We start from the raw sequence: 27,604 nt of genomic DNA on the forward strand, positions 1-27,604 counted from the left end.
GTTACTGTACAAAAAGCACAAATGATGTCCTCTAGATAGCCAATTACAATCAACGTCTTCTTGGTGTCTGAAAAATGGGTAAATTACTAAAAGCTTTTATCAAACTGTGAAAAATTCTTCCCTGATTTTTTTCCTTTCTTTTTAATGGTTTCTCCTACATATGCTTCTACAATAGTTATTAAGCTAAAGGATCACCTCTGCACAAATGGTGTAATGCATCTGGGAAGAGAATGAACAGTGTGTGTCTGAAGCCTTCCCACAGGTCAGAAAAAGCTGTTTATAATCCTATTTTCACTTCATGAAAATGCAGAAATAACTGCTCACATCTTCCATAAGTTAAGGATTCTGACTACAGAAGGAATACTGAATGGGAACCTGTCAAAAATTCACTAGTCGTTAAATCTGAACTCTTAGATGGGAGCAAGTAGTCCACTGCTCTGGTGGAGGGATGTGACCCCTAAAGTACATTCCACATCACAAGATGCCAGGCTACCTCATGCTTGGTTTAATCACAGCTACCAGGAAAGAGACCTTCAAATTCGATACAATTATGTTAAGAGTAGTCAAAACTATTCAGAAGTGTATAAGGCAAATATACCTGTACTCCCATCAAATCCTCCCACAGCATAAAGAAGGCCATTTAAGACAGCTGCTCCCAGTGTGCTTCTCCTGTCTTGCATGTTAGCAACACTTGTCCACTGGTCCTTCACTGGATCATAGGAATCCACAGTGCGAACTCTCAAAGAGCCATTGAAACCACCAACTGCGTAAACCATGCCTCCCATGTACACCATTCCTGGGGCAGGGAAACAGGGAGGAAAGATGAGTGGTTTAGTCTCTTTGTCAATTAATTTTATTCCATACTGTCCTGAGTTTGCAGATACTTGACACAAATTACAGCACTCAGGACACGTGCTGTGCTTTTGACAGTCTCCTAAAGCCACACTTCATTCAAGTTAAGCACTAGAAGTTCTGACCCTTTTTGTTACTAATAGCTCACACTTCTCAATACCGTGCTTGCTGAAATTCTTCTTACTCAGGTAGCTCAGCTGCTTTAAGATCACATGTTCATGTTTTTAATAGCAGTTGATCGCTTCTTCATATTCTTTATTTCATTTAGTAATAATATGGTATTTCAATAGTAAAATTAGTCATTATTACAATGCATTAATATTTAAATTTATTTATCCCTTGTGTTTAATGAAGGCAATAAAGCAGTTTATTCTACAGATTACAAATTGAAGCACAAATTAAGCACAATTTATCAAACTTGCATTGTTCCAGATTAGCAAGTAATTAAAATGTTGAAGTCAAGGCTTAGCCCTTCTTAGAGAAATATCATTGGTACTGTTCCAAAGAACATAGAATGCTTTATACATTGTAGAGATTGTATAAATGCTGAAATTCTGAAGCATTATCAACCACAACAAAAAAATAGACATTGCTTACCTGCTCTACATCTTCTGGAAGGCAATTCAGCCACCTGATGCCAACGTTCTTCTTTAAAATCATAGCATTCAACACTTCGAATTGCCTTTGGTGCCTGTCCTCCAACTACCATCATTAACTAAAAGGGAGATAATAATGTGTCAATTATCTGCATATATGAGAGCACCTGAAAGACCAAAAGAGTGTTAAAAAAATAAAGCAAGCCTCTCTACAAGAAATAATTAGAGGATGGTTCTCCTAAATTAGAAACCTGACTCTTGATATTCAGGTAAAATTAATTGTTTGGACTTTTTTTTAAACAAATGTAATTAATAATTATTGTTTTCAGGGGAAATACCTGAAGTAGAAAAGCAATTTGTATCTAAGTAAAGCCCCTAAAAATACGGCAGATCCTTCTGTATCTTCACATCCTACTCTGAGCTCAGCTGTAAGAATTCAGTGTCTATGATATGTAATGGAACTGTGGCCATCCATCCGCTGAACTGAATCTCCTGTTCTATTACTGCAGTTGTCACAACAGTACTACGAGAGAACTTCTTTACTCCATTGGAAAGAAGATAATATCTAATGTTTATTTTGTTTTCTCCTAAAATGAACGAAAAGCAATATTTAGCTAAAAATTAAAAAAAAAGTCTCACCTCAGAAGCTTCACTCAGTCTTTGTTTTGTTTCAATTGTTGTATTTTTTTAAAACGGACTTGTTTCCCCATAACTGTATATTTCTCAAATGCTGAAGCACTTATTAAATAATGTTTTCTGGGAGGGGATGTAGTGGTGGTGCTGTGTGTAGGTGGGAGACTAAAACACCTCTATCATAAGTAGCGTGGAGTGCAAAGCTAATTACTTTTTATATTTTTGTGATAACCAATTACAGTACAAAATTTTTACTGCAATACCCCAAGAGACAGACATGCTCTTATGCAATCTTTTAAAATGGAGTTTGAAATAGTAGATACATGGAAAAGCAAGGGTCTTACTTTTGGCAGGCTAGCAGGTGTTCTCAATTTTGTTCGAGTGCTTTTCATCAATGCTCGTTGCTCAGTTGGTAGCAAGTGATACTTCATAGCTTCAATGAGGTAATCTTTACAAGCACTGCTGTTCTTAACCAATATTTCTTCTTCAACTCTCTGTTTATTAATACAAGTTTAACAAGGTCTGAGCGTGTTAAGGAAGTAAAATACAAATCACAATCTGAAGTGCAACAAAGCTTATGTTATATCTCACAAATGCAGATTAATCTAATTGTTTAGCTTATCATTCAACCAGTTAGACACAAATTTATGTGTTGGCAATATGCAGGCCCTAAAAAGAAAAAAACAAATCAGGAGATGTTGATTCTCAATAAGTAAGTAGAAGAAACAGTATTAGGCAAGGTAAAGCACTTTCCTTACGATCCAGGCACATTTCTTGGATTTTCAAACAAAGAGAGTACAGAATATTTTAAACAGTGGAGAATAATTTAACAAACTAGTAAGCCACCCCACAACAATAAAAAACACGACAAAAGCGAAGAGCAAAAAAACTCCAAAACTCATCCAAAACAACAAAGTTGAGATCTGTATCACAAAAATAGAATTTCTAAAATAAACACCCACCAACATACTACTAACCAATGTTAATACTGAACTCATATTTTCAATCTTAAATATTTCACCTGACACCAAAGTATCAAAAATGAGCTTACAAAATTTGAAAAAATGTATTTTATCTGAAGCAGGTAATGTTTCCTTTGTCATTAATTCCTAATCAACTTAAACAATGTGATTCTGAAGTTGAAAATTCACTTATGAAAAATAATCTTTTATCCAAGATTGTATTACAAATGAAAAGTAAGTTGATCTCAGTGAATTGCATTGTTCAGATCATTAGTGTGGTATGACATGTAATCAGCCAAATAGATAAACTACTTATATAAGTCATCCTCCAAGTGGCAATCCCTCACCTGACTCAGTGTGTGCATGTGCACATGCATATGGGGTAGTGGCTGTCTGTTTAGTTTTACTGTCAGTAACAAACTACATTACACTGCTGTTTAAATTTAAAATTATCCATCTTGCATTAAAACAATGAACAGAAATTTTCATGGGCAGATTAATTAGTATTCCTTTTTGCTTACCTGAACTAAATATTCCCGAGAAAGCAAAGGCAGCCGAACATGCTCCATCAGACGAGCCATTAACTCCTGCCTTACATCTTTGTCATGGTTCACCCAGGATATCACTGCTTCAAATACCTTCCAGAAAACAAACAAATGCAAATCCCCTTACTTACAAGTTCATAAGTATGAAAACATCAGTGTGCCTCCAAAACTAGTTTTGCTTTTACTAAAATTCCTAACATAAGAAAAGATTGAGCAGTTACAGCTCCCATTATTTCCATATTTATCAACTAAAAAATTAAAAAGGTGCATCAGCCAGTCTCTTTTTATATTGCTCCTCTACTGGTGTTTCAAGGGCAGCTGTGCTGCACTGACAAAATGCACACAGTAACTTAATTGATACTGAAAATCCAGTAAAATTAGGTAAACAAACAACACTGCAGCACCAATATTACAGTCCTCATATTTTTCTTCCTTTCTTGGAGAGCTGGCCTGCCACATCACTATTCAAATGACTTGTCATCACTGAGTCTTATTGGGAGAAGTTATCACAAGCCTAGTTTTTCTTCCATTGCACAGCAGCACATCATACAGTAGAGCATTAAAACCTTAATTATACTCCACAAAAGCAGCATCACATGTATCAAAGTGACAGAACTGTACCTTCAGGGTATTACAGGAATAACAATATGACTTTGTCGAGTTGTGGTTTAAGCAGATAGTTCTTAGATTCAAAGTTTCAAAAAGGTTTTAACATGAAACACTACCTAGCCATATAAATCAGTATTCAAACATGGTTTTGAACACCATTTAGCCTCATTTGAACAGAGGTGTTGGTACAACTACATACTCCATGGGAAAAAGAAAACCAATGTATCTCAAATAGATCATAACTGAATAAAAAAAGCTCAAAATTAATACATCCACAACCTGAAAACTATTCGAGGTTTGCAGAGATGCCCTGTGCTCGCTGAAGACCACAGTGTTTCAAAAATGTCTTTAAAAGATTGAGATCTAGCCAATACACATTGAACTCAAGTTAGGTAATACCAAGCTGCCTAGTCATCTCCTTTGCAACCTACATTTCTTCAGTTAGGCCAAACAGCTCACATATATAGAGAGAGTTTTAATACCTCCCTGGGACTGCTGATGTTAAAGTTAATAAATGGCATATAATTGCTCTGCCAACTTTGAGTTATTTATCCCTTGGTAAATCAAACTCCTGTGTATGTGACTCAGCACGTGTTCTGTTTGTTCCGTGAGAAGATGAGAAGGAATTTCCATTTAATGTAGTTTGTTTGTTGGGGTTTTTTTCGAAGAAAAAAGAGTTATGTGAGTTAATACAGTTTGAGGATTTGTAAGAGTTGAGACTGATTTTCAACATCAGAGTGATAACACTTTTGGAAAAATTCATTTAAACTTGAGCACAATACATGCCTAATTTCACTAAGGAAACAAAGAGCACATCCACAGAAGTGTACAAGAGCAATATGAGTAAGCTTGCTCTCTCACCCAAAAGGATAAAAAGAGTAATGGGATACACATAGTCATACCTTCTCCTCTGAGGCAATTGTGAGTTTGTCACTGGATATAAGACTGCACACCTGCTCTACACCAAGATTGAGGTATTCTTCACTAAGTACAACATCGGAAAAGTGCTGTTCTGTTTGGAGAAAAAGAAATATGGTAACATACACTGTGACATATATCCCAAAACAAGTATTAACACAGCAGGGGAAAACAGAGGAAAAGGATTCAATATGCATGCTATCTTGTCATATCTAGAAGCAATACCTTAAGACCTTTTCTATAAGTTAAAGCTTTGTCTTACAAACAGTTTTCATATTTAAAGATTTCTTTTTAAATATTAAAATTTGAAATATTAAAACACATTATACTAAAAGTAGAAACTGTAGCAATTTTCAGCATTGCTTCATCTTGTCCTTGTACTTGAATCTCATTTTGCTAACTTTGTACACACAAACACAGTCAAAACGATTCCAGATAAAGAACATGCTCTGTATGTTGTTGGCAAACATGTTTTAAACCTATAGTTCCACATGAATAATAATTGATTAATTAGAACTAGCAGTTTGACAGCAGTGTCAAACAACAAGTATGGCTCCTCTGCATCTTTCAGAGCTTCTCCTAGGTCATAAAATATTGCATACCCCAATCTCTACAACATGTAGAAGGCCTGTAATTTTTCTTGGGTGTTTGTTTTTTTAAAGCCTCAACCTAAAGTAAACAAAACTGACAAAATTTAATATTTTCAGTTGTAGAACCAAATAATTTCTTTTAACACAGCGCAGGTATCTTTACAATGTTGTTGTTCAGTTATTAAGTTGCCCCCTCCCTTCCTTAAAATTGCTTTTTAAGCCATTCAGTTGCTTTAAAAAGTAGTTCCATTCAGTTAGATTATTTTTCGCCTCTTCTGCTATTCTTAATAGAAGTCAGAAGGGACAGCTATTACTGGGAATTTAAGAATTCACTCAAAATTAGAACAAGTAAAAAGAGGCCATCAAACATATTCAAACTAAAGAACATTTTATAACCTTTTCTCTCACTCTACTAGTTAAGACTCCATACTTGAGAAGTAGTTTTAAGCTGTCAAAAAAATATTAAAGAATGCTGAATGTTTCCAGCTCAAGAAATCTAATTTTTCACTTAAACTTTGCAGGGTGCAACAGCTTTTTTGCACTGTACTAAAATCTAGATAGTATAAAAAGATAAATATAACTCAGTATAATTTTCACCCTTTATCTAGTTCAGCATACTGTTCCTTGAAATAGGCAGCACAAATTCCTTCAGACAGAAGTCCAAGAATTTATATGAAAAGTATGATAATGAAACTTCCTCCTATAAAGGTCTCACTATAACCACGATTAGAGATTGCTAGCCAGAAAGATGGTATTTTGCCTTAACCACATTTTACTAAACAATGAGTTTATTTAGATAAAGTCTAGTCCCCTTGAATCCTATTAAATTCTTGACTCTATTATTTTCCCGTAGTAATAATCCCACAGTAACACTGGATAAAAAGCCATGCATATAAATTTAACACCCAGTTTACCATTACTCAGTTTTCAATTTCAATCTATGCTGAATCCCCCATACTAATGCTAAGATGATAGGGAAAGTGCGACTTGTCTATTCAAATGTCCATTACTCTATTTCCTTTTTAGTCTTCAGTACTCTAAAGCAGATGGTCCTTGTGTTTTTTCAGTCCCTTATCCTACCAGCCTTCTCACTCTTGCAATCATCATCACTACAAGTCCCTCTCATTCTGGAGCATTCTCTTATGATGGACAGGTAGCATTTTCTGCAGTACTTCAGGCAACAGGAGAGAAAGGATGGGGAGAAATACTTTTGATTTTTATAACACTCACTTTTCCACTCTTTGCAAATCTTTTCATATCTGCATTTCAGACAACAAGTATGCAGTTTCATAAGCTGAATCTTCTGAGGTATCCTTATTGAAATAAATATCTGATGGGTTTTGCTGTTTGCATATGGCAAATAGAAATTGAGAAAGGCAATTTGCAAAAATTAGTTTTATCATAAACTCCAAATTTCAAGTGACAGTGACACATACCACAGGCCTGACTGTACTGAGAAGATGAGTTAGGAAGTAAGCAGAAAGGGGAAGCAACACACATTCAAATCTCAAACTAATCTGAGGTTCTCAAGTATTGTTCATCTTCCGTTGAGAAATCTGATCCAACAGTGGATCACATCCGACAGGATATACTTCATAGATTAAAAATACCCACTTTATTTTATAGACACAGATATAAAAGCCTTGCTTTTTAAAAGTTGATTTAGATTTATGTCATGCAGTAAATAGGAAGAGATTTAGCCTCTAAACCAGGAGAGTAAAAGCTGAGAATTTTCAAAGTAATACAATGAATGTGAGACTGTCTCCTCTAGAAAGAGAACCACAGAAAAAAATCCAAAAAAACAGACAGTACTTGAACAAAAACTAAGACTGTTTTGCTGGATGTCAGCCTCTGTACTGAAAGCATAAAACAATGCATGAAGTCAAGAGAAGAAGAAAGAGTGAAAAAGGGAGAAATTAAAACATACTTAGTCAATAGCTACAGATTCTCCACTGAATGAATTACAGGAAAAAAAAGAGAAATAGGAGATTTCGAAATAAATTTTAGTCACCAAAACGAGGTAAGATGAAATAACTTGTCTCTTATGAATCAGATCTCTTGTCATCAAGGAGACCATTGTAACTGATTGATAGACAACCTTTGGGCAGAAGCCAATTGAAATTACAGCTAAAGGGATTATTTCAAATAACTAAAAACTGAAAACGAACACGAAAACACAAAAACAATTAAACCTGCCAATGACAATTTATGTAATGCTGTTCGAATGTTGAAGACAGAAGGCTTTATTAGATACAAAATTATGCTTATAAGAATCAAACTTTTTGCATCCTTTTAACAAGAAGGATATCAGCATCTTTGAAATAATATGATTCAGTAGTAATATTTCAAAAAATCACACTTAGATCCTCTTTTCCTAATAGTGAGGAGAGAAATATAGTATTGGAGGTGTGTGGATCTTTTTGCTTTCCGTGTTAGGATTTATATTATCTCATATTATTGCTCACATTCTGAAAGCTTTGATAATCTGGAGATATTAACACTAAACATGATGAAACTTATGACATCTGTCCCCTGTTAAATCTCAAATTATCTTGTTTTTTATTTATTGCATTAGGTAACATCTTTTTTAGTGAACATCTCCTAGATGAAGCAAGGAGAGAACTATCCAGATGGAAGTTTCCATGAGAAAATAAAATAATTATTTTTTCCTAAATCAGAATTTTCCACACAGTACACAACTTTGACAAATTTGTACTGGAATCCTGCCCCATTTCTTGCCTCTTTACTCAGACATTGAAGCCAGCTGGCTCCAAAGTCTGGCAGACTGGAAACAAGCTGGCTTAGGAGCTGCAGAGGCTTGGCTCCCAAATTCCCACTTCCTAAGCAAGTAGAATCCTACTTCTTTATTATCAAAACTAAAATCTGTCTTTAAAAAAACCCTTCCATTTTAGGACATTTCTAAAATATCTGTTCCAATTGCATATGAAAAACAGATTTTCACATTTTCACAACCAAGTCAATTTCTATCTGAATAGCTATAGATCTGTCCTTGTCTGCCCTGTGCCAGCAGGATGGGACTTCAGTTTCAGGGGCAAACTAAAAAGACTAAAAGGAAGTCCCTAACAACAGAAAAGGGGCTAGTAACAAAATGTTTGAAAGTACAATAAACAATGCCAGCCTGGAGAACATAGAAAAATAATAGCAGATGTAAATGTACCATTTTTTGGTATTTTTTCATTATGAGTCTGGAGCTATGTGTGATACATGCACATGCAGCAAAAACCACTTGACACCTCTTCTATCCAAAAGGCACATAGTCTTGCTGGCCATAAACATATTGACATTAACTTTGCATTTTTCAATTACATAGGAAGGAAAGCTACATCTAAAATCTGCGCAGGACATTTTATGCTATGAACATTTGTGGATTAATTCACAAATACCTTTTCACTTATATGTATACCTGCAGTCAGAAGAAATCTTCCCAAAGCCACATTAAATGAAAAAAAAGTATGAAAAAAAATGGCCCCAGCTTATCAGCGCCAGAGTCTGCAGCTGGAAAAAGGGAAAACCTCCCTGTTCTCTAGATCCTTTAATGACAGTAACTGAACAAGTATTCATGTGTGAAACAAAATATCATAACCAAACATATTGAGTTTCCTAAGTGTCTTTTATCTAGTTTAGGCCAATTATTTCTATTTCACAAAACAAATGGTGATTTTTTTTATAAACTAACTGAAGTATCTGCACCTTCCTGATGTGATAATGCTACAAAACCACTGGAACATTACAGCACTTTCTGTTTCCAGTTCTTTCTGAACTGATAACCTCTTGTTTTAGAGCGATGCATAGCTTGGGGGCTTGGAAAGGTCTAAGCCTTATGATCACTTAAAGAAAAGATGAAAAACAGTTTCTCAAGTAGATGAAGCAAAAACATTATGAAGAATTAGGTTTTTTAAATCATTGCTTCAATTCACAATGTCACATGTGATTTTTTTTGGCTTGGGACAAAAGGTCTTTGCTAATGGCCTAATTTAAGGCACTGGTCAAGCAGGAACCCCAGCCTTACTGCAGAGGAGTAGACACAAACTCTGCCAGCTGGAGAACTAGCAGAAGCTAAACACCGCAGAATCAAATTCTTTTAAAAAATGTGATTTACTTGTCAATTTTATGCTTAAATAACTGCTTTTTAGAACACCATGAACACTCATAGAAGCCAAGGCAACAGCAGCATAGCAACAGACGTTGCTACTCAGAATAGAATCATAAGAAAAATTCTGACAACTACATCCTTCCAATCTCATGCATACGGATGTACACAAGAGCAGTCTACAGAAGACATGTTTCCAAGTCTTGTCAGGGCTCAAAGTTTTAATCTTAGACCACTAGAATCAAGAAAGCTGTTATGCCACAAACTTTGCTTTGTTCAATACAAAGCAGCAATCTCTGCATCACAATATATGCTAAGATTTCTTCAACATCTCCTCAGCCTAGTTCTATAAGCCAAGAAGTCCAGCTGTGTCAAGCCTCAAAAGACACCTTTTCCATAGGTAATCCAATGTTTCCAAACCCTGTACTGCCCTATGCGGTCAGTGAAATACATTATTATTCTTCGGTTATAACTAAGAAATATGTCAGGATATAAACACAGAGAAAGGGTCTCTTTAGTCCAAGATGGCATACCCCTCTTCATTTAAAGGCTTTACCAATTTATTTTCAGGTTGTACATAACATTACAACAACTATATAATGCACCATTTTCTCACGACATTTTTTTATTTTGTGAACATCCTTTAAGACTACGTAACACATATGCCAGACTAAAACTGAGGGCAGACTAGCAGTGCTCATGCCACATCCTCTTCATAGCAATCTTCACACAAGACGGATGAGAGGCCTCAGCTGTATGCAGTCCCTGAGTGTGCAAGTGCAACAAGACCCAGAGCAGGATTACTTTCTGAACCATCATGAGAACAGGTAGCATCTTAAAGTTTAATTGCAACAGAAGCTCATTCCAAGTAACCTGTATCAATTGTCCACTATGTTCAGATCTCTCCGTAGGCATCACAGGTGCATCTGAATGACTCTCCTAGAAATCTCACACTCTGCTAGAGAAGGACCAACCCTACCACAGGATTATGAAGCTCCAATTTTAATGAAAGTTGAGTTTTTACTCCCACTGGAAGGAATTTCCAGAGTTTCACTTTTCTAATAACTTCTGATCCATTGGCATCCATCAGTTTTTATGTTATCATTGTCTATTAGCAGAACTATCTCTCTGCCTCTTTTTTCTAAATATAAAACAGTAAGTGTAACAAAATAAAGACTGGGAGAAGTTAAAAATCAAAATGCTTTTCATTTTCTCTAGCAGGGAAATATTTTCCACTGCTTTTTTCAATCTAATAATCCTTTTCTGTACTCACTCTAGTTTCTGGAGCCTTAATCCCAAAATGTCTGCTATGGGAGTTAAGCTGCCTGTGATACAAGGCCTAATTCTGAAATGGCACAGCCATGTATCTTTGCTTCAGATTTTTGAGAATTTTTTTTTTTCAGTTTTAAGAAAGCTTTGACAAAGTGCAAAGAGACATTTGAGGTAAGAACAGGGGGAAGATGAGCTACGATGGCTGAGATACAGGCAGTAAGTAGCCTGAAAATTCAAGAGGAAAAACATTGACCCAAAAAGGTATAGAATTGTATAGAGGAAAATCAGGGACTCAGCAGACAGAAATTCAGCAGAACTTATGATCAGCCAGTTACAAGGAGAAATGAGGGCCAACCCTTACTTCCTTGATGCTTTCACCAGGAGTACTGAGCATTCTGGTGCTTAGCCTGGTAGCTTGCATGTCCCAACTGGGACCAACAAATAGCTTCCCTCTTCTTTTCACTTGCCTATATCCTGCTTGCAGAGTCTCTCTGAGCACAGCAAAGGATGCCTGAACAAAATGATCCAGGGAGGGAGAGTTACCAGCTGGACACAGTTCCTGTGCTCTCAAAACACATTTAACCAAGATTGCACTCAAGGTCTTGCCAAGGTCTTAGAATTTATATTTCTAGAAAGTAATCTATACAAATATTCGCTTCAACTACTAAGCTGAACAATGATTGTTTAGAAGCAACTGAAGTAGTATAGAGATTTGGTTTAGTTTAGTATAGAAGTAACTGAGACACAGAAGTTAGAACAGAAGTTGGAAAAAATAATTTAAAATTCAAAATTAAGCAACACCTGTATCAAAATGTGTTCCCTAAAACATTAAATATTAACTGTAGTTCATAAATGTATGTCTTGCTTCCTATTGCAGAAAACATCAAAAATATAATAGCTTTTTGGATTTAATATTGTATTACTCTGAGATTAAATGATTTAATTAAAGCGTTTTGCATAATAGTTCAAATACAAATATCACAAAGTCATTCAGTCACATACACATCACAACTTCTTGAGTAATGTATTCGATAAAAAAGCTAGTACTTTTGAAAACAATCTGAAAACCTTTTCCAATTTTTTTTAATTGACACTTCAATAATTTGAGTAAAATTTCACTAGACTGAAAACTTCTGAGTGTGTCTGATTTGTATACCCCAGTTGCACACTTAAGACAGCAAACACAGATTCTGTTGACAGACACCTAATCCTATGAGTTAGCTGCATTTCTGTCTTTGCCCGAAACTTCCATTCTTGATAGAAATAATATAATCTCCTGGGAGTTAAAAAAAAAAAAATCTATACTAGAAAACAGATTTTCTAGAAATGAAGACAACTGAAAGCATTCATCAAGATCTTTCTGTTTACGATGTTTAAATTTACTTAAGGCAATAACAAGCCTACTATTTGGACCTGGCCATATGAGTTGAAGAAGTTAGTGCTCTATTTCAGGAAAATATTCCATTTTAACTCTAGTAATTGTTAATGATGCTAATTGGTCACTGTACATTTTAGAAAAGTTCTGAAAAGTAATGCAGTAATTTATTTTTTCCTACAGCTTTATCAGGACATTTCAGTTTTAATTCTCTGGTTTTTGTATTGCTCTTGTACTAAACCTGACAGTGCCAGGGATTAAGGAAGGTGGTGCAGAGATTGGACCTGACTGTGCATCCTGACTATGCACAGCATATTTATCTCAGGAGTAAGAACAGAGTGTACATTGCTTTAAAATCCACCACACAGATACAGCAAAAACACAGTAGGAGTTGAGCTGGCAGCTTGTCGTATGGGCTAGCAGTACTCCAAGAATCTGATGGCAATAAGGGAAGCATAGACAAGGAGAGTGCTTTCTGAAGGAATGTGACAGAAATGGAAGGTGGCTTGGTTGCGGAGGAAAGAGAAGGTTAGTACCAAGCATAAAAGCAGGAGAGAGAGAGAGAGAGAGAGAAAGAGAGAAAGAGAGAGAGAGAGAGAGAGATATGAAGTACACCCCTCTGGATGGGGTGGGCATGGAATCCATGTGTGGGGTACCCACACACACAGATATCAAGCTCCATACTGCACTAATGGTAACTTGCCTGCGTATGTGTTGGCCTTAGTCAATAGATCTGTGCACGCGTGCATGTCAGCAAAAGCACGAATCCCCAGGCAATTGATAGGATGAAGCTGGGATTCCAAAAATTCACAGCAAGTCCTTTTCACATCCTGCAGTTGCAAGAGACCAGCTGCTGGGAGCAGTACCTGTAAGAAGAAGCAACAGGCGGTTAATGTCCCAAATCATAAGGAAAACAAAATAAACAATTAAAAAATTAGGACTAAAACAGAGAGGAAGATTTCAGTATTATGCCATTAAAAAAGTTAAAACCCAGCATTAGCATGATTTTACCTCCCTACAAATACCATTTAAGATTTAAAATAAAAAGCAACATCTCTACCATCATGTTCACTGAAGAAATCATTCCACAGACTGTAATTCTCATACTTCATGTAAACTTTTTCCAATATTCATTCACAAGTTCCCTTCTTACTGTTCCCAACACTCCATAATTACATCTCATTCCAAGCCTTCAGCATTAGATATTTCTTTAAATCAAAGTTTTCTAGACCATGATAGAATACATAAATCTTGTTTGCTTGCAAGCACTGGACATTGTACCAGTTTTTTGTTAGCATCAGAAATTATGTGTATTATATATAATTATGCAACTGATTCCAAAAAGGACAGAATTCAGCTTCCAAAGAAGTTTGTGACCTTCTTGGAAGAATGATAATTCAGGCATTTAAAAGTCTGATTATATAAAATATTCTGTAACTCATTAAAAATCCGTATCAATAAGGAATTAGTGTGAATAACCTATTTGTTCTTCAACTTTCACAAAGTAAGCAGAAAGTAAAGAATTTTAAAAACTTTATGACATAAACTTTATTTGTCCACTAATACTTAAACATGAGATTTAGGTGAACCATAATAATGCCTTTGAGCAAAATCCTATATTGCTGTCTTCAATTTCTTCTTCACAATATTTTCATTTTCTGTGCCTTTGACAGTTATTTTAATGAGACTTCTATTTTAGAACATTCAAGTGTGAAATGTTAGTTTGCATCTTCAGTGACAGAAGTCAATTGGACATGAGCTGGCAGTGTGCACGTGCAGCCCAGAAAGCCAACCATATCCTGGGCTGCATCAAAAGCAGAGTGGCCCAGTGGGTCAAGGGAGGGGATTCTGCCCCTCTACTCCCCAGCTGGAGAACTGCATCCAGCTCTGGGGTTCCCAGCACAGGAAGGACAAGGACCTGTTGGAGAAAGTCCAGAGAAGGGCCATCCCAAGATGATTAGAGGGATGGAGCACCTCTCCTATGAGAAAAGGCTGAGAGAATTGGGATTGTTCAGCCTGGAAAAGAGAAGGCTTCAGGGTGATCTAATTGTGACCTTCCAGTACCTGAAAGGGGGCCTATAAAAAAGATGGAGAAAGACTATTTACAAGAGCATGTAGTGACAGGACAAAGGGGAATGGCTTCAAGCTGGAAGAGGGTAGGTTTACATTAGATATTAGGAAGAAATTTTTTACTGTGAGGGTGGTGAGTCACTGGAACAGGTTGCCCAGAGAAGCTGTGGCTGCCCCATCCCTGGAGGTGTTCAAGACCTGGGTGGATAGAGCTTTGAGAAACCTGGTCTAGTGAAAAGTATCCCTTGGTCATGGCAGACAGGCTGGAACTAGATGATCTTTAAGGACCCTTCCAACGCAAGCCATTCCATGCTTCTATGATTCTATGAAGATTTTAACATGGAAATCTTTCAACTGTACACTTACATATAGAAAATGGGCTGCATCAATAACAACCAAGCAAAAAAACCACTCCAAAGACACTGGCTGCACTACCCTTGCTAACAGTTTGCTTTTCATTTAAACCAGTACTTGCACAGAATTAAAGAGGCTCAAACAAGAAGAAAACTGGAAAAATAAAAAGAGAGCTGGAAGAGCAGAATAAACCAATTTAGAAACCTGTCTAACATTTGCTACATGAAAGCTGGAGAGTATACTACTTTACTGCTCTTTGGAAGAAATTTTAGTCTTAGTAACTGTCTGTAGAGTTACAGTAACCTCTGTAAGCATCCATCTACTTGGCTTCTAACAAGCTACTGTTTAACCTTTAGAATTTTTTTAATAAAACTAAAAACTATGACCCAAAACTAAAACAAAAAGAACTTTGGGTGATACAACCTTGTAAATGTAATGCCTCCTTTAAACTTAATTTTTTGGTCCCACTTCAACTATTTAGGACTGTTCCCCTCCCTTGGCTGTGCCATATATGAAGCCTGCTTGAAAACAATTTTTTTGTTCCTCAACACGTTAAGCCCTAATTAGAAGCAACAATCCACTATAGTATCACTTTTTTACACATTTGGCAATCAATACAGACAGCAAAAAGGAATGATCATATATTTAACAAGAGTTTGCTTTGAATAGCAACCATTAATGAAAGAGAAATGAAGGACAGACAATGTGTTTGCATTAAGATACATAGACTACTGCTAAGCAACATAACTAAAAATTAGTTCAAATTGTAGGTAATCCTTGAGAATACTGAAGTCTAACAACGTAAGTGGAGAAGATCTGTATGTAACAGGCATAAATGTCAGTCACACAATTCAAAACAAATTTAGAAAACTTAAAGGTTATCAATGACAAAGTTGAAACAGTGAACTTACTTTATTTTAGCATATGTTTATATAAGTGTGAAGATAATATTAGTATACAATTTCTATTATGATCTAGATGATTAGTTGTAACGAGTGGATAATTCATTTGATAGCTAATGCTATGATAAGTTATAATCATGACCTTCCACTGCAAAAATCAAGGCTAGAAATCTAGTACAAGTATTTGTTTACACAACTTGTTCCAGTGCAGCAAACAGTGTTCACAAATTCAGTAACTAATTCAAGGACAGTCCTGGTATGTTATCAGCATAGTTGAGCAAATAACTCTGAGGACAATCCTTGACTGCATAAATGAATCCAGTAGAAAGATACATAAAATCATCATCAAATCATTATTATACAAAGTGGAAAAGTAAAATTTGAGAATGGCATGCAGAAAATAATTTAATATTTGTATGCACAGTCTCACTGGCACATTTGCTCATTCATACTTGTTCATATGAACATTAAAGCAATGTTACAAGAACCAGAAGATCACTCTTCATTATGTGAAATTCATATCACTTCTTAAAGCATTGTAATTGAGTTTGCAAAGTTACAGATTTCCAGACAATAAAACATTTAAATCCAAAACACATTTGTATATTCTGCAACTTAAAAAGAAAAGAGAGGCAAAGTGCATCAAATTTATCCCATTCAGTTATACATTGGGCTATGGTTACTAGGCAACAAGAACTGTGACAACATCTAGTTACTTTCATTTGTACCTATAGAACTGTTGGCCTGAAAGCCATAACAACCTGTGTTCAAAAATACAGCTCCATCACAGATAGATTCATTCTGCTGAAGCCAGGGATGGAACTAGAGAGGGAAAAACTCCTAAAGCAACCCAAACTCCTCTCAAATCCATAAAAAAGCCCCAACCAACCAACAAAAGAAAACCCCCAACAAACAAACAATCCTACATTAAAACCGCAGTGCAGATTAGGTTGGCTATAGCTTAGATTTATTTCCAAAAACAGCCAGTAGAGGGTATCATAACTTTCCTTAAAAGATCAAAACTACTTGAATATAGCTTTGTACTGCAAGAAATGCAGAGGTGGAAAAAAAAATATCTTCAATTCCTTATTTGGTGAAAATGCATCCTCATCATAGCGTTTGTTGTTTTTATAACCAAATAAACTGAACAGATTATTATTACAGATGGCAAATAGGAAATTACGTATTCTCTTTTTCTGTGTCAAAACTGTGGTGATGAATGACTGCTAGATTTCTTAAAGCAGATGATTTAACCCCTACGAGCCTCTGAAGACTCTTCCCTGCTTATTTCCTCTGGTTCTCCTTCCTGCAGTGACACACTTATTCCCAAAGTTGTGTGCACCTTCCCTGCCAAATACATCTTTTTAACCCCACTGAGACAAAAAGGACTGTAACCAGGTACAAGTATTTGTTTTAAAATCCACCTGCAAGGTCAAATGCATAGTCAGGAGGGACCCACTTAAGGATCTGTATTTGGGTCCCTGTTTTCACTGGAGTAGATTCAAGCCCTTCACAATAACTCAGATCATCAACCTGTATCTGAGGTTGCTTGCCCTGTCTTGTGGCCCTTCAGATACATACCAGGAATGTCAGGGGCTCAGGGTACTGATGATGCCTGCAGTTTTTCTCCCTCCTTTTTTTTTTTTTTTCCCTGACAGCAGTATGGCTCTGTTCATCCTTGTACAACTGGACATATTGGCTTTCTTTAACTCAACACATATGTGCATTGCACTCCGAGGTGACAAGCAGCTGGTACAAGCAGTCACCTCTCCAGGCACCTGTGTCCCGTCAGTTCACAGGGAACATGCTTACAATAGTCTCAGGGAGATACAGCCTGTGTTGAATAAACCCCTACAATGGAAGAAGGTTCAGAGGAGATGGACAAGGGTGATGAACTAAGGGAAGAAATGTAGGAATGAGCATCAAGTGGCATAAAGAAAAGTAGAACATATCTCAAGGGGGACTGAGGGTAGCTTTTGCTTTAGATGTATTGCTGTTCCAGTAAGTCATCAGGTTGTGTAAACAGCCTTCTCTAAAATAATTAGTAGCATTAATAGCATGTAAGGTCTTCCCCAGCTAGCCAGGCCAGCAGGGGAAGAAGTATATATGTGACATAGCTTAGTCCCACATAAAGTATAGAACTGAAAAACCAACAGAAGACGACGTCAAGAGAGCAATGGGCTTAAGATGGATTTAGCCCATGTATTCCTTCCTGCTCATCTGGGAATGCCCACCATCCTGACAGTGGGCATACAGCGACCAGTAACGGGAATCACTTTAGCATGCTGATTCAGATGTATATTTCAATTGCTATATCATGCTTGTGTTGTGATTTCAGCATATTGCAGTATGCCTCTGCTAAATCAAAACATAACACTATGTTGTACTAAGTATCTTCAAAACAGGAAATTTGATATCAAACATTAAATCTTCCTCATGGACTACCTAGAAGAATTGGTCACAGCAGCTGCTCTGGAGTGCCTCCATATTAGACAAGGGTGTCCATCCTGCCTGAGGGCTGCTGGATGACCTAACAGGCAGGCACCCCTTCACAGTACATTTGCTTCACAGAGTTCAATGCTACACTTCCCTTCCCACACCCCAAGGACTGATACCACTTTATGCAACACACAGGGTTTTAGCGACTGTCCCACTAGTTGAGAATGGAGCAACAAGTCCAGTGGAAGGAACAATCAAGATGATCAGAGAGCTGGAACATTACAAGGAGATATTACAAGCAGAGGCTACAGAAACTGAGTTTGTTCAGTCATAAAAGAAAAGAAAGGGGAGATCTTATTACAGTCCACAGCTATCTAATGTGAGGGTAGAGAAGAGTGAGCCAGACAGCTCTTTAAGATGCACAGCAATTGGACAAGAGGCAAGTAGGAACACAGGAAAATCTGATTGGAAAAGAAAGAGTCAGGTTGCCTTTTTATTACTTTGTGTTGTGTTTTGTTGGATAATTTTTAAACGATGAGGCTCCTTAAGCCCTGCAACAGGTTGCCCCAAGCAGCTGCAGAATCTCCACATCTGGGAGATAGTAAAAATTCATTGAACAGGTCCATCAACCTGCTTTAAACTGGACCTGCTTTTAAAAAGCTCAACGCAAAGCAAAATTTAAATTGATTAAAGCTTTCTGCCTGCTGAATTAAACCTATTTGATCCAATAATTTTATATCAATACATGCTATCCTCTTTGCACTCTTTTTGTACTGACAGATTCTACTAGAGAGAACATATTGTGCTATCTGACATATGAAAATGCTTAGGGTAATATTTTCATCTCTACTGGTTTTAAATTTCTTGTAATTTCTTTAAAATTTCCCTCAGAAATTCTTTTTCAAATTCGAATCGATACTCACCAAAACCACATACATATGCATATCAGTATAATGCCAAAACGAAAATAATGAAAGATCATATTGCAGGTTTTTGAAAACAAGATCCCACAACATAAACAAAACCAAAATTTCTCAGAACACTGAAGTACTTTGCAAGCAAATAAGCCAATAAAAATCAAAGCAGTGTATGCCAAGAGAACTGAATAATGTGCTGCCTAAAATAGAAAAATTCCATTCTTTCTTGCATGGGGAGGAAAGAAAACAAATCTGTGACACTAGAAAAGACACTAACCTAGGAAAGCAGATGCGTAAGAATCCGAATACGCTACAATGCAACATAGAAGCATACAGAAGAGCAAGTCACATCCTTGCTAATCACAAATATTGCATATTTTCAGTTACTACATGAAAATGAAATAAATCCCAGAGAACAGAAGTTATGTTGATGCCTGTAATAAAAAAATTCTCGAGGAAATACAGTGAGGTTGAGCATCTATTTCTAAGTAACCATTTCAACAAACTAAACTCCTTCACTTCCTGTTTATACTATCACAGCGTAAGGAAAAAGGAAATTAACATAATAGTTAATGATAATCCAAAAAATTTTTTTTTTTATTCTCATCTACATGCATCTGTGCTGTAATTAAAACTGTGGATTGTAACTGAAGTGTAGTTAAATTCTAGTGAAATCATTCAGCACTGCATTGAAATTATGCTATTTGGGAGTATGCATACAAAACCACTAAAATAGATACAAATACTTTAAGGCATCTGTGGAATAAAATGTAGAAGTTCCAATTTTGGAAAATTCAACCCTGCTAGAATTTCTGTACGAACAACATGTGCATGTTAAGCACACTGTTCCAGTGTTAAAATACCAAAGTAAGAGGCTGCATTGGATTTAAAGATGGGCATGAGATGCAAGTTTAGAATATGATATCATGTATCTTATCCATTACACCTTCTAGATATCTTAACATCCTTGACTTTATAGGCTATTGCACAATGAAGACATGGATGTATAAATTTATCCTTTAGCTTAATAAGCCCCATGCAATTAAAAATCAGGTGCAAGTGGCAGTTTTATAGTATAACATGAAGGAATCAGAATACTAATAAGTAACAGTCCTTTTCCTTCACATTTCCTTCATGCTTGGCACAAACTGGTAGAGCACTATTTCAGTAGAAGCTAATAATCATGAAAATGTAGCATTTTAAAGGATTGACACGATCTACAAAATACTAAGCAGCTCCAAACTTGGAAACCAGTGTGACAGATTAAAATGGAGTGTAAGGAAAAAGTAACTGGTTTACATACCTGCTGTTTTAACGTGCATCACAATCTGTACTTCAGTTAGTGACATGCTATTGATAGGAAGTAACCAATTTGCTCAAAAATTAGGTTTTGAAGGGATACCAATTGAGAAGATTAGTCTGAATGTACTACTAATTATTAATTAAAACATCTGTTGTAGAGGTGGGTGTTCTGTTGTTTTTTTGGGGTTTTATGAAGGGGGTGGATGTGGAAGTTTTGAGAGGGATTTGGGATGCAGTTAGGGGTTGCTGAAGTGCAGAAACAAGATTCATGAAGCAAATGAAATAACAGAGGAGTCACTTTAATCAAGTAATACACTATAATGAGGGATGTCCATCTGGTCTACAAGGAAGAAACATGCAGTCTTGCTTGGCTTGAGGGTTCTCCTACATCTTCTCTACCAGAACAATGCCCTAACCACTGTTCACTTTGGCATAAGCTTCCATACAAGAAAGACAGACTGATTTGCTCGTCTGAAGGTTATTTTTGTTAACAATCATGAGCTTAGCCTTTCATATCCTCTTCTTCTGTTCAAAGACACTGGAAATAGAAATGAAACATTCTATCACTTGAAGTAAAACATTCTCGAAACTAAAATAATTTCAGTTAGAATTTTAGGGTTTTCTTTCAGTGAAAAAAATGTAGACATTTTGACTTTATAGGAATAGGGGTTTTGATTTGGAGTTTGGTCACTGAATTTAAGTGTATAGTAAGTAATCTAAAATGAAAGCTCAGAATCCTTCATCATACGGTAATTAATTCAGTGTTTAAAAGATTATACCACTGCACTAAAAAAAAATCTTCATATTTTCTTAGGGACAGGATAATTTAAAACGAGACCAACTAGAGTCTGAACAAAGCCACTTGCTACTGACACCATGTCATTCGGGAACTGGACAATTTGTTCTTTAATTATGGGATCTGAGATGCTAGCCAAATAATATACAAAGCTACCCTGCAAAAGGATTAGAAGAAGCTGAAAAAATTAAGTAGGCAGGATAACATAACTCACACTATATGGTCTTTTTTCTTTATGTAAAGGCTGACCCACATAAAGAATTGCTGCATCAGCTGACACTTTTAGCCCCTGTGCTTCAGCTACAGGGTTTAACTGTACCATCTCACACCTCCAGTAACCAGACCACCCTCAGTCTCAGACTCCAATGGCAGAGTCACTAAATTTGTGTCTACCAAAGATTACTATGACCAAAACATTTTTAAAATCTTGTCTAAAACTGAAGATGTCAAAGGCTGACAAACGACTAAAAATGTTCATTTGCTGTTTCCTAAAGTATACAAGACAACTTTGAAGAGGTTGGGAGTGGACAGGGGTGGGGGCACTGAAGAAGGAATTTTTTGTTGGTTTGTTGAGGTTTTTTGTACATGACATACTGACTTGTAACAAAAAAGGTTTGTTCTCCTAGCACAAGTGTGTATGTTCTGGCAATCTAAAAGAGAGGGCTTGAAACACCATTTGCAAAACCCTAAAGTCTGTGCTGGAAACAAACAGCAGCATAACTGGGATAGTAGATTGTGAACCTCTGTTTTTTCTATTATTCCATTCTCTGGTATAGGAGATGCATCCATGCTACCAAGTTTTATAGTAATACAAAACCAAAAACTGAAGACCAACAAAAATAGCATGAAGTAGAAATAGTTTCTGTACACAGTGCTTATCTTCAATACAAAAATTCTGTCGAGATTAAAATCTAATATGCAATAAATGGCCCTTCAGTGGACTCAAAACACATTTGATTACTTCAAGCTTTTAACATTCTATGTTATGCTTTTGTAGCTTAATAATATAATCTTTTACTTAACATTTATTTTCCTACAACAGACCATAATTACATTCTCCTAGAAATATCCCAGAGCACTTCCTCAGAAAAAAAAGGCTTCGTGACAAATTTCATAACCACTGTAATCTGGATGTTGTGCTTATAAAATTCAGGTATATAAGGACAAATTTCCCCAAGTAAATGGTATCTTGAGCCTCCCATTTGATTTTTTTTTTCAGATGAAGGTTTAATGCATATATTTCATGATTTAAAGCACGATCAGTATCTAGAAAACAGAAATGTTTTCAAGAAAGCCTTTATTCAGCTTCCAAAATTTAATCTTATGTGTAGCAGTGTGCTGCTGAACCTACTCTAAGTGACTTAATTTACTCATAACAAGCACCTTGAATTTTACAGGGAAGTGGATGGGAACACATGCATTCATTTGAGCAAATGACTTATGCACTTTAGGTTTGCAGGGGCTGCCTTTCAGGTTTTGCCACAGGTAGCTTCATTGTCATACAAATAGATACATGGATGCTCACAGTAAAGGTCACAGTTGAGACAAAAGTAGCTACTTTCATCCACTCTAACACAGCCTAGCAGCATGATGATTTTATAGATCACAGACTTAGAAAGTTGCACAAGATGTTCAGTCTGAGAAGGCAGTTTACATGCAGAAGTTATTATTCACTAATGTCTAGTTAAAGGGCAACCACATCCTAGCAAGGCAAGATGAAGGCACCAGGTTTTAGAATTGGAAGACTTGTAATCTTGGTCCTGATTACTTCTGACCTACACAATGGTCATCAAATTTTTTTTTTTTTTTTTTTACTTTATTTAAATCATGGAATGGCCTGGGTTGAAAGGGATCTTAAAGATGACATAGTTTCAAACCCCCTGCCATGTGCAGGGGCACCTTCTGCTAGACCAGGTTACTCAGAGCTCCATCAAACCTGGCCTTGAATACTTCTAGGGATGGGGCAGCCACAACGTCTCTGGGCATAGTCTTTTGTAAACTCTTTTAGACCACATCATAGTTGTAGCTTGTTGCTGTAATACCTTTCATAATGGAATACCAATCCCAGCTGGGGCATAAAACAAAGAGTAAAAAGCATTTTCCAGGCTCATCTAGAACTTCACAGTTTTTCAGCTAAGTGTTCAAATAATGGGTAAAATCCATGTCTTCTATAACAAAAGGCAACACATGCTTCCCTACCCAAGTCAATGAAAAAAATTATCTCAGTTTCCTTCTGAATGCTTTCATTTGCATTTTCTCCCACTCTATTTTTAGAATAGAGCATCCTGGTGTAGAAGCTGAACACTTACAAACAGTTACAAGAACAACCTTAAGTCAGGGTAATAATGACATTACAGGGATAACTACATATTAGACCAAAGCAATAGTCTATACACGCGAGGCAGTTTCCATCTTCACCCACTATCAATGCATGAAACTCCACAATCTGAAGTAAACTAGCCATAACAAAGAATGTTTCCTTGCAAAGCAAGGAATAGCTTGCTCTTGAAGCACAAGGATACATTTTACCTTTTAGAACGGCATTTCTAGTTAGTTAAAATCAAATTTCACTTGAGAAAAATTAGCAGTGTCCAGCGCTTTGTAAGTAAATAAACATCAGGGCTGGAACAGGACTAAAGCCTGGTCTTCCAGGTTTGGAAGGGGATAGTAAAAGATTATGGTGATGGCTATGGTTTTGGCTGATGCATCAGGGATGCAGGCTTCCTTTAAGAGTAGGATGGGGTTAGAAGATAAAGGGGATGAAATGGCAAAAATTTTGCCTTTCTTTGAACTGTTTTTGTCTAGCTCTGCCGAAACCAGCTAAGGATCTCCTCCCCAGTCTGAGCCATGCTAGAAGCAAGTTTGGCCACTGGCTCAAGGCAGAATCTGTTCTATCCTTCACCCTTCCCCAGTATATGGTTAAACCCAGTATTTAGTGACATGAAACTTCATCAGCACCATCCCTTCCTCTGTCTTCTCCTCTAATGAGGAGAAAGGATGGAGGAAACTAGAACAGGCGAGCCTAACCCAGATCTCGACCTTGTATGTTCTCACCTTATTAGGAAGGTAAACCTTAAGGGGTGAAAATACCTGTTTTGAAATACAGTCTATCTAATGGTAACACAAGGTTCACAGGTAATCATTTCCAAACCAACCAGCACAGCTAGAAAGCAGCACTGCTCCCCTTGTGCATCCTAGGCAGCTAGGATGCTTCATGCGTTTTGCAGCAATCCACACTAAATGTAAATAACAACAGTATCTACTCACACGTGTTTTTTTGCACACTTCTCTGCTAAAAAAAGCTCACTGTGTTTCAGCATAAGTAACTCACCCTTTTACCCTTAAAAAGTGTATGTTGAGTCTTTGAAACAAGTAAGACATTGGAAGAAAAATAGAATGCTTTTTTAGTCAACTCACAGTCAATCTAGAAAAGGCCTGAATTCTCTCCCTCTCTCAAACAATAAGTTTCCCTATGCCTTTACTGGCTTTAAGCCTTTCCCCAAAGCATGCTATTCCTGTCATATTTTAGACCATTCAGCAGTGTTACAGGTGATAACACAGATTTATACAATGACATATAGATGCTGCTGTGCCATTTTTAATGTTCCTTTTGAAAGACTCTATTTCACAATAAGCAGAAGTTTTTCTAAGGTAACTACAGTATGTTATTCTATTCTAGGAAAAGCTGTTAATGTAAAACATAGCAATACGTAGGAGTAATTCAAATTTTTCTTTTCATGCATTACTTTACACTTTCCAACATTAAATTTGGTCTGCGATCATTCTAGCCTGACATCTAGCTTAGCTAGAAAGCAGTGAAACTTTCTATTTTTGTCTGATCTTGAAGAAAATCCTTAAACCAGTTCATCACCTACATCTTTTGCTACCTACTTTTCAAAACTAAAGAAAATATGTCCTATGGAAGCCTGTGACACATTACAACCACTCTGATACAGTCAAAACCAACTATTTATTCATATTTGTTCTTGTGCTCCCTAGGGATTTTTGATCTATTTATTGCTCATCATGTGACAATTTAAGAGGGACTATAACTAACTTGACTTTCAAAAGCCTTTGATATGGTTATTTCTGGACCACTCAAAGAATTACAGGAGGTTTTTAGGAGCTATACATAACTCATAAATAGAATCCTGAAACATACTGAAAGTTTGAACTTTCCTTATTTCACCTGCCACGAACAAAAACCAAATCCTTGATAGTCTCTATAATGCTCCAGATCACTCATGGCATTGTAACGATTTACTAAAACGTGAACTGAAATTCCAAGGAATAGCCAGATAGAGAATATAACATTTTCATAGTCTTAGCTACCTCACTTTAAAAGTTACTTTTTTTGGGTTTATGCAAGGATTATTTTTACAAATATATCTTTAAAATCCTATTTGCCCCAGTGATTGGACATTTTCATTAATTTGCTTTTGCACTTCATCTTTTGACCCCTTCTCTAAGCCTGTCCTTGATCTGCAGGAGGATGCACCTTGCGCAGTCCGCTGGTGTAACTGGGACTTTCTACCTTAATTAGTTTTTGGCACCTTGCTCATGCGTGGCTCTGACAGCCTACATACTCTCCTAAATCACTCATTAAAGAAAGAATATGCAGGAAACGAACAGATGTTATATTTAGAGCTGCAGTGCTGAGTAAAAGTATTTTATTCTTTTTATCATTTAAATTAAACATGCCTGTTTAAATCCCTCGGTGACTTCCCATTCACCTCCTACAGTAATCAGAATCACATGCTTCTGAAGTGCAGGATTACAGATCAGTATCTCCTCTGTAATGTATTCTTGCCTCAACCCCACTTCTCCCTCACCCCATCACCTCCTCCAAGAGTTTCTGATTCATTCCTTGGCTCTTGCTTAGACCATGCTGACATAGCCAAGCTACAAGCCTCTTCACCGCCTTTGCCCAAAGTCTCTCTTCCAAATAAGCAGAAAACAAGTGGTTTTTAAGCCCCAATTCCCGCCCCCCCACTCCCCCCCTAAAAACACCAAAAAAACTACACAACACCCAAACATCTTCTGAAGCTACAAAGACTTTGGGACAGGGAAAATCTGTGATTCAGTCTGTAAGACCTCAGCCTCTCTCCAGAAGAAGTACAAGACTCTCTGCCTCCCACAGACACTGGCACTTTACAGCCTTGGGACAATTTTAATTCATTCCCCATATCTTTTGATCCAAATTTTAGATTATTCTTTATCTCTTGTGCTCATTCTCAGTTCTGTTTTTCCCTTAAGTATTTCTTTCTAGCACCTACAAGCTGATGTACAGCAGCTCAAACATCCATTCAGGTATCTTTTCATTCTCACAAGGTTCATATCCTTCTGCCTACTCAATTTTCTTATTCAGCAAAGCCACTGCAAAAAAAAAAAAAAATTCATTGGCTGGAAAATGCCAGCAAAATGTGGTATCATTTGGAGGACAGAGAGAGAGAAAGCAGCAAGGTATCTGCAGAAGGGAAGAAAATAAAGGCAGAACAACCACCCTCGGCAGCGCTACAGGCTGGGCTGGAGATTAGCCAGGTAGAAAGGGACCTGAGAGTTTGGATTGACAGGAAGCTGAACATGAGCCAGCATTTTGTCCAGGTGGCCAAGAAGGCCAATGGCATCCTGGCCTGGATCAGGAACAGTGTGGCCAGCAGGAGCAGGGAAGTGATCCTTCCCCTGTACTCAGCACTGGTGAGGCCACACCTGGAGTATTCTGTCCAGTTCTGGGCCCCTCAGTTCAGGAAGGATATTGAGGTGCTGGAGCAGGTCCAGAGAAGAGCAACCAGGCTGATGAAGGGACTTGAGCACAAGTCCTGTGAGAAGAGGCTGAGGGAGCTGGGGTTGTTTAGCCTGGAGAAGAGGAGGCTCAGGGGTGACCTCATCACTCTCTACAACTACCTGAGGGGAGGTTGTAGCCAGGTGGGGGTTGGTCTCTTCTCCCAGGCAGCTATCAGTAAGACAAGAGGACATGGTCTCAAGCTCTATCAGGGGATGTTTAGGTTGGATATTAGGAAGAAAATCTTTACAGAGAGGGTAATCAGGCATTGGAATGGGTTGCCCAGGAAGGTGGTGGATTCTCCATCCCTGGAGGTATTTAAGAAGAGACTGGATGTGGTACTTAGTGCCATAGTCTAGTAACTGTGGTGATAGTGGATCAAGGGTTGGACTTGATGATCTCAGAGGTCCTTTCCAAACCATCTTATTCTATGATTCTATAAAAATGTGAGTACCTCAGGAGAGACTATTTCTAGTATCTGTGCAACACCTGATTATTCTGGTTCTGAACATCCTGCCACTGCTTTCCTCTCTGTCTTAATCACACTTACAGCTGTACAGAAACAGTAGTTAGTTTCTG

At 37.0% G+C, this 27,604-nt stretch overlaps 1 protein-coding gene across 4 annotated transcripts in view; it reads right to left on the reverse strand.

The window, feature by feature from the left end:
* Positions 1-27,604, reverse strand: part of KLHL2 (kelch like family member 2) — a 58,192-nt gene that overhangs the window by 7,781 nt on the left and 22,807 nt on the right. For all 4 annotated transcript variants that reach the window (XM_050338298.1, XM_050338299.1, XM_050338301.1 and 1 more), the window contains 6 exons: positions 13,167-13,329; positions 5,100-5,209; positions 3,565-3,681; positions 2,426-2,575; positions 1,450-1,567; positions 599-796 (listed from right to left, as the gene is read on the reverse strand). In XM_050338298.1, the coding sequence (XP_050194255.1) occupies positions 599-796; positions 1,450-1,567; positions 2,426-2,575; positions 3,565-3,681; positions 5,100-5,209; positions 13,167-13,329 (856 nt within the window). The remainder of the gene's footprint in view (positions 1-598; positions 797-1,449; positions 1,568-2,425; positions 2,576-3,564; positions 3,682-5,099; positions 5,210-13,166; positions 13,330-27,604) is intronic.

Source organism: Myiozetetes cayanensis, unplaced genomic scaffold, assembly GCF_022539395.1.
Source record: "Myiozetetes cayanensis isolate MyiCay16 unplaced genomic scaffold, myiCay2020 scf7, whole genome shotgun sequence".
Lineage (NCBI taxonomy): Eukaryota > Metazoa > Chordata > Aves > Passeriformes > Tyrannidae > Myiozetetes > Myiozetetes cayanensis.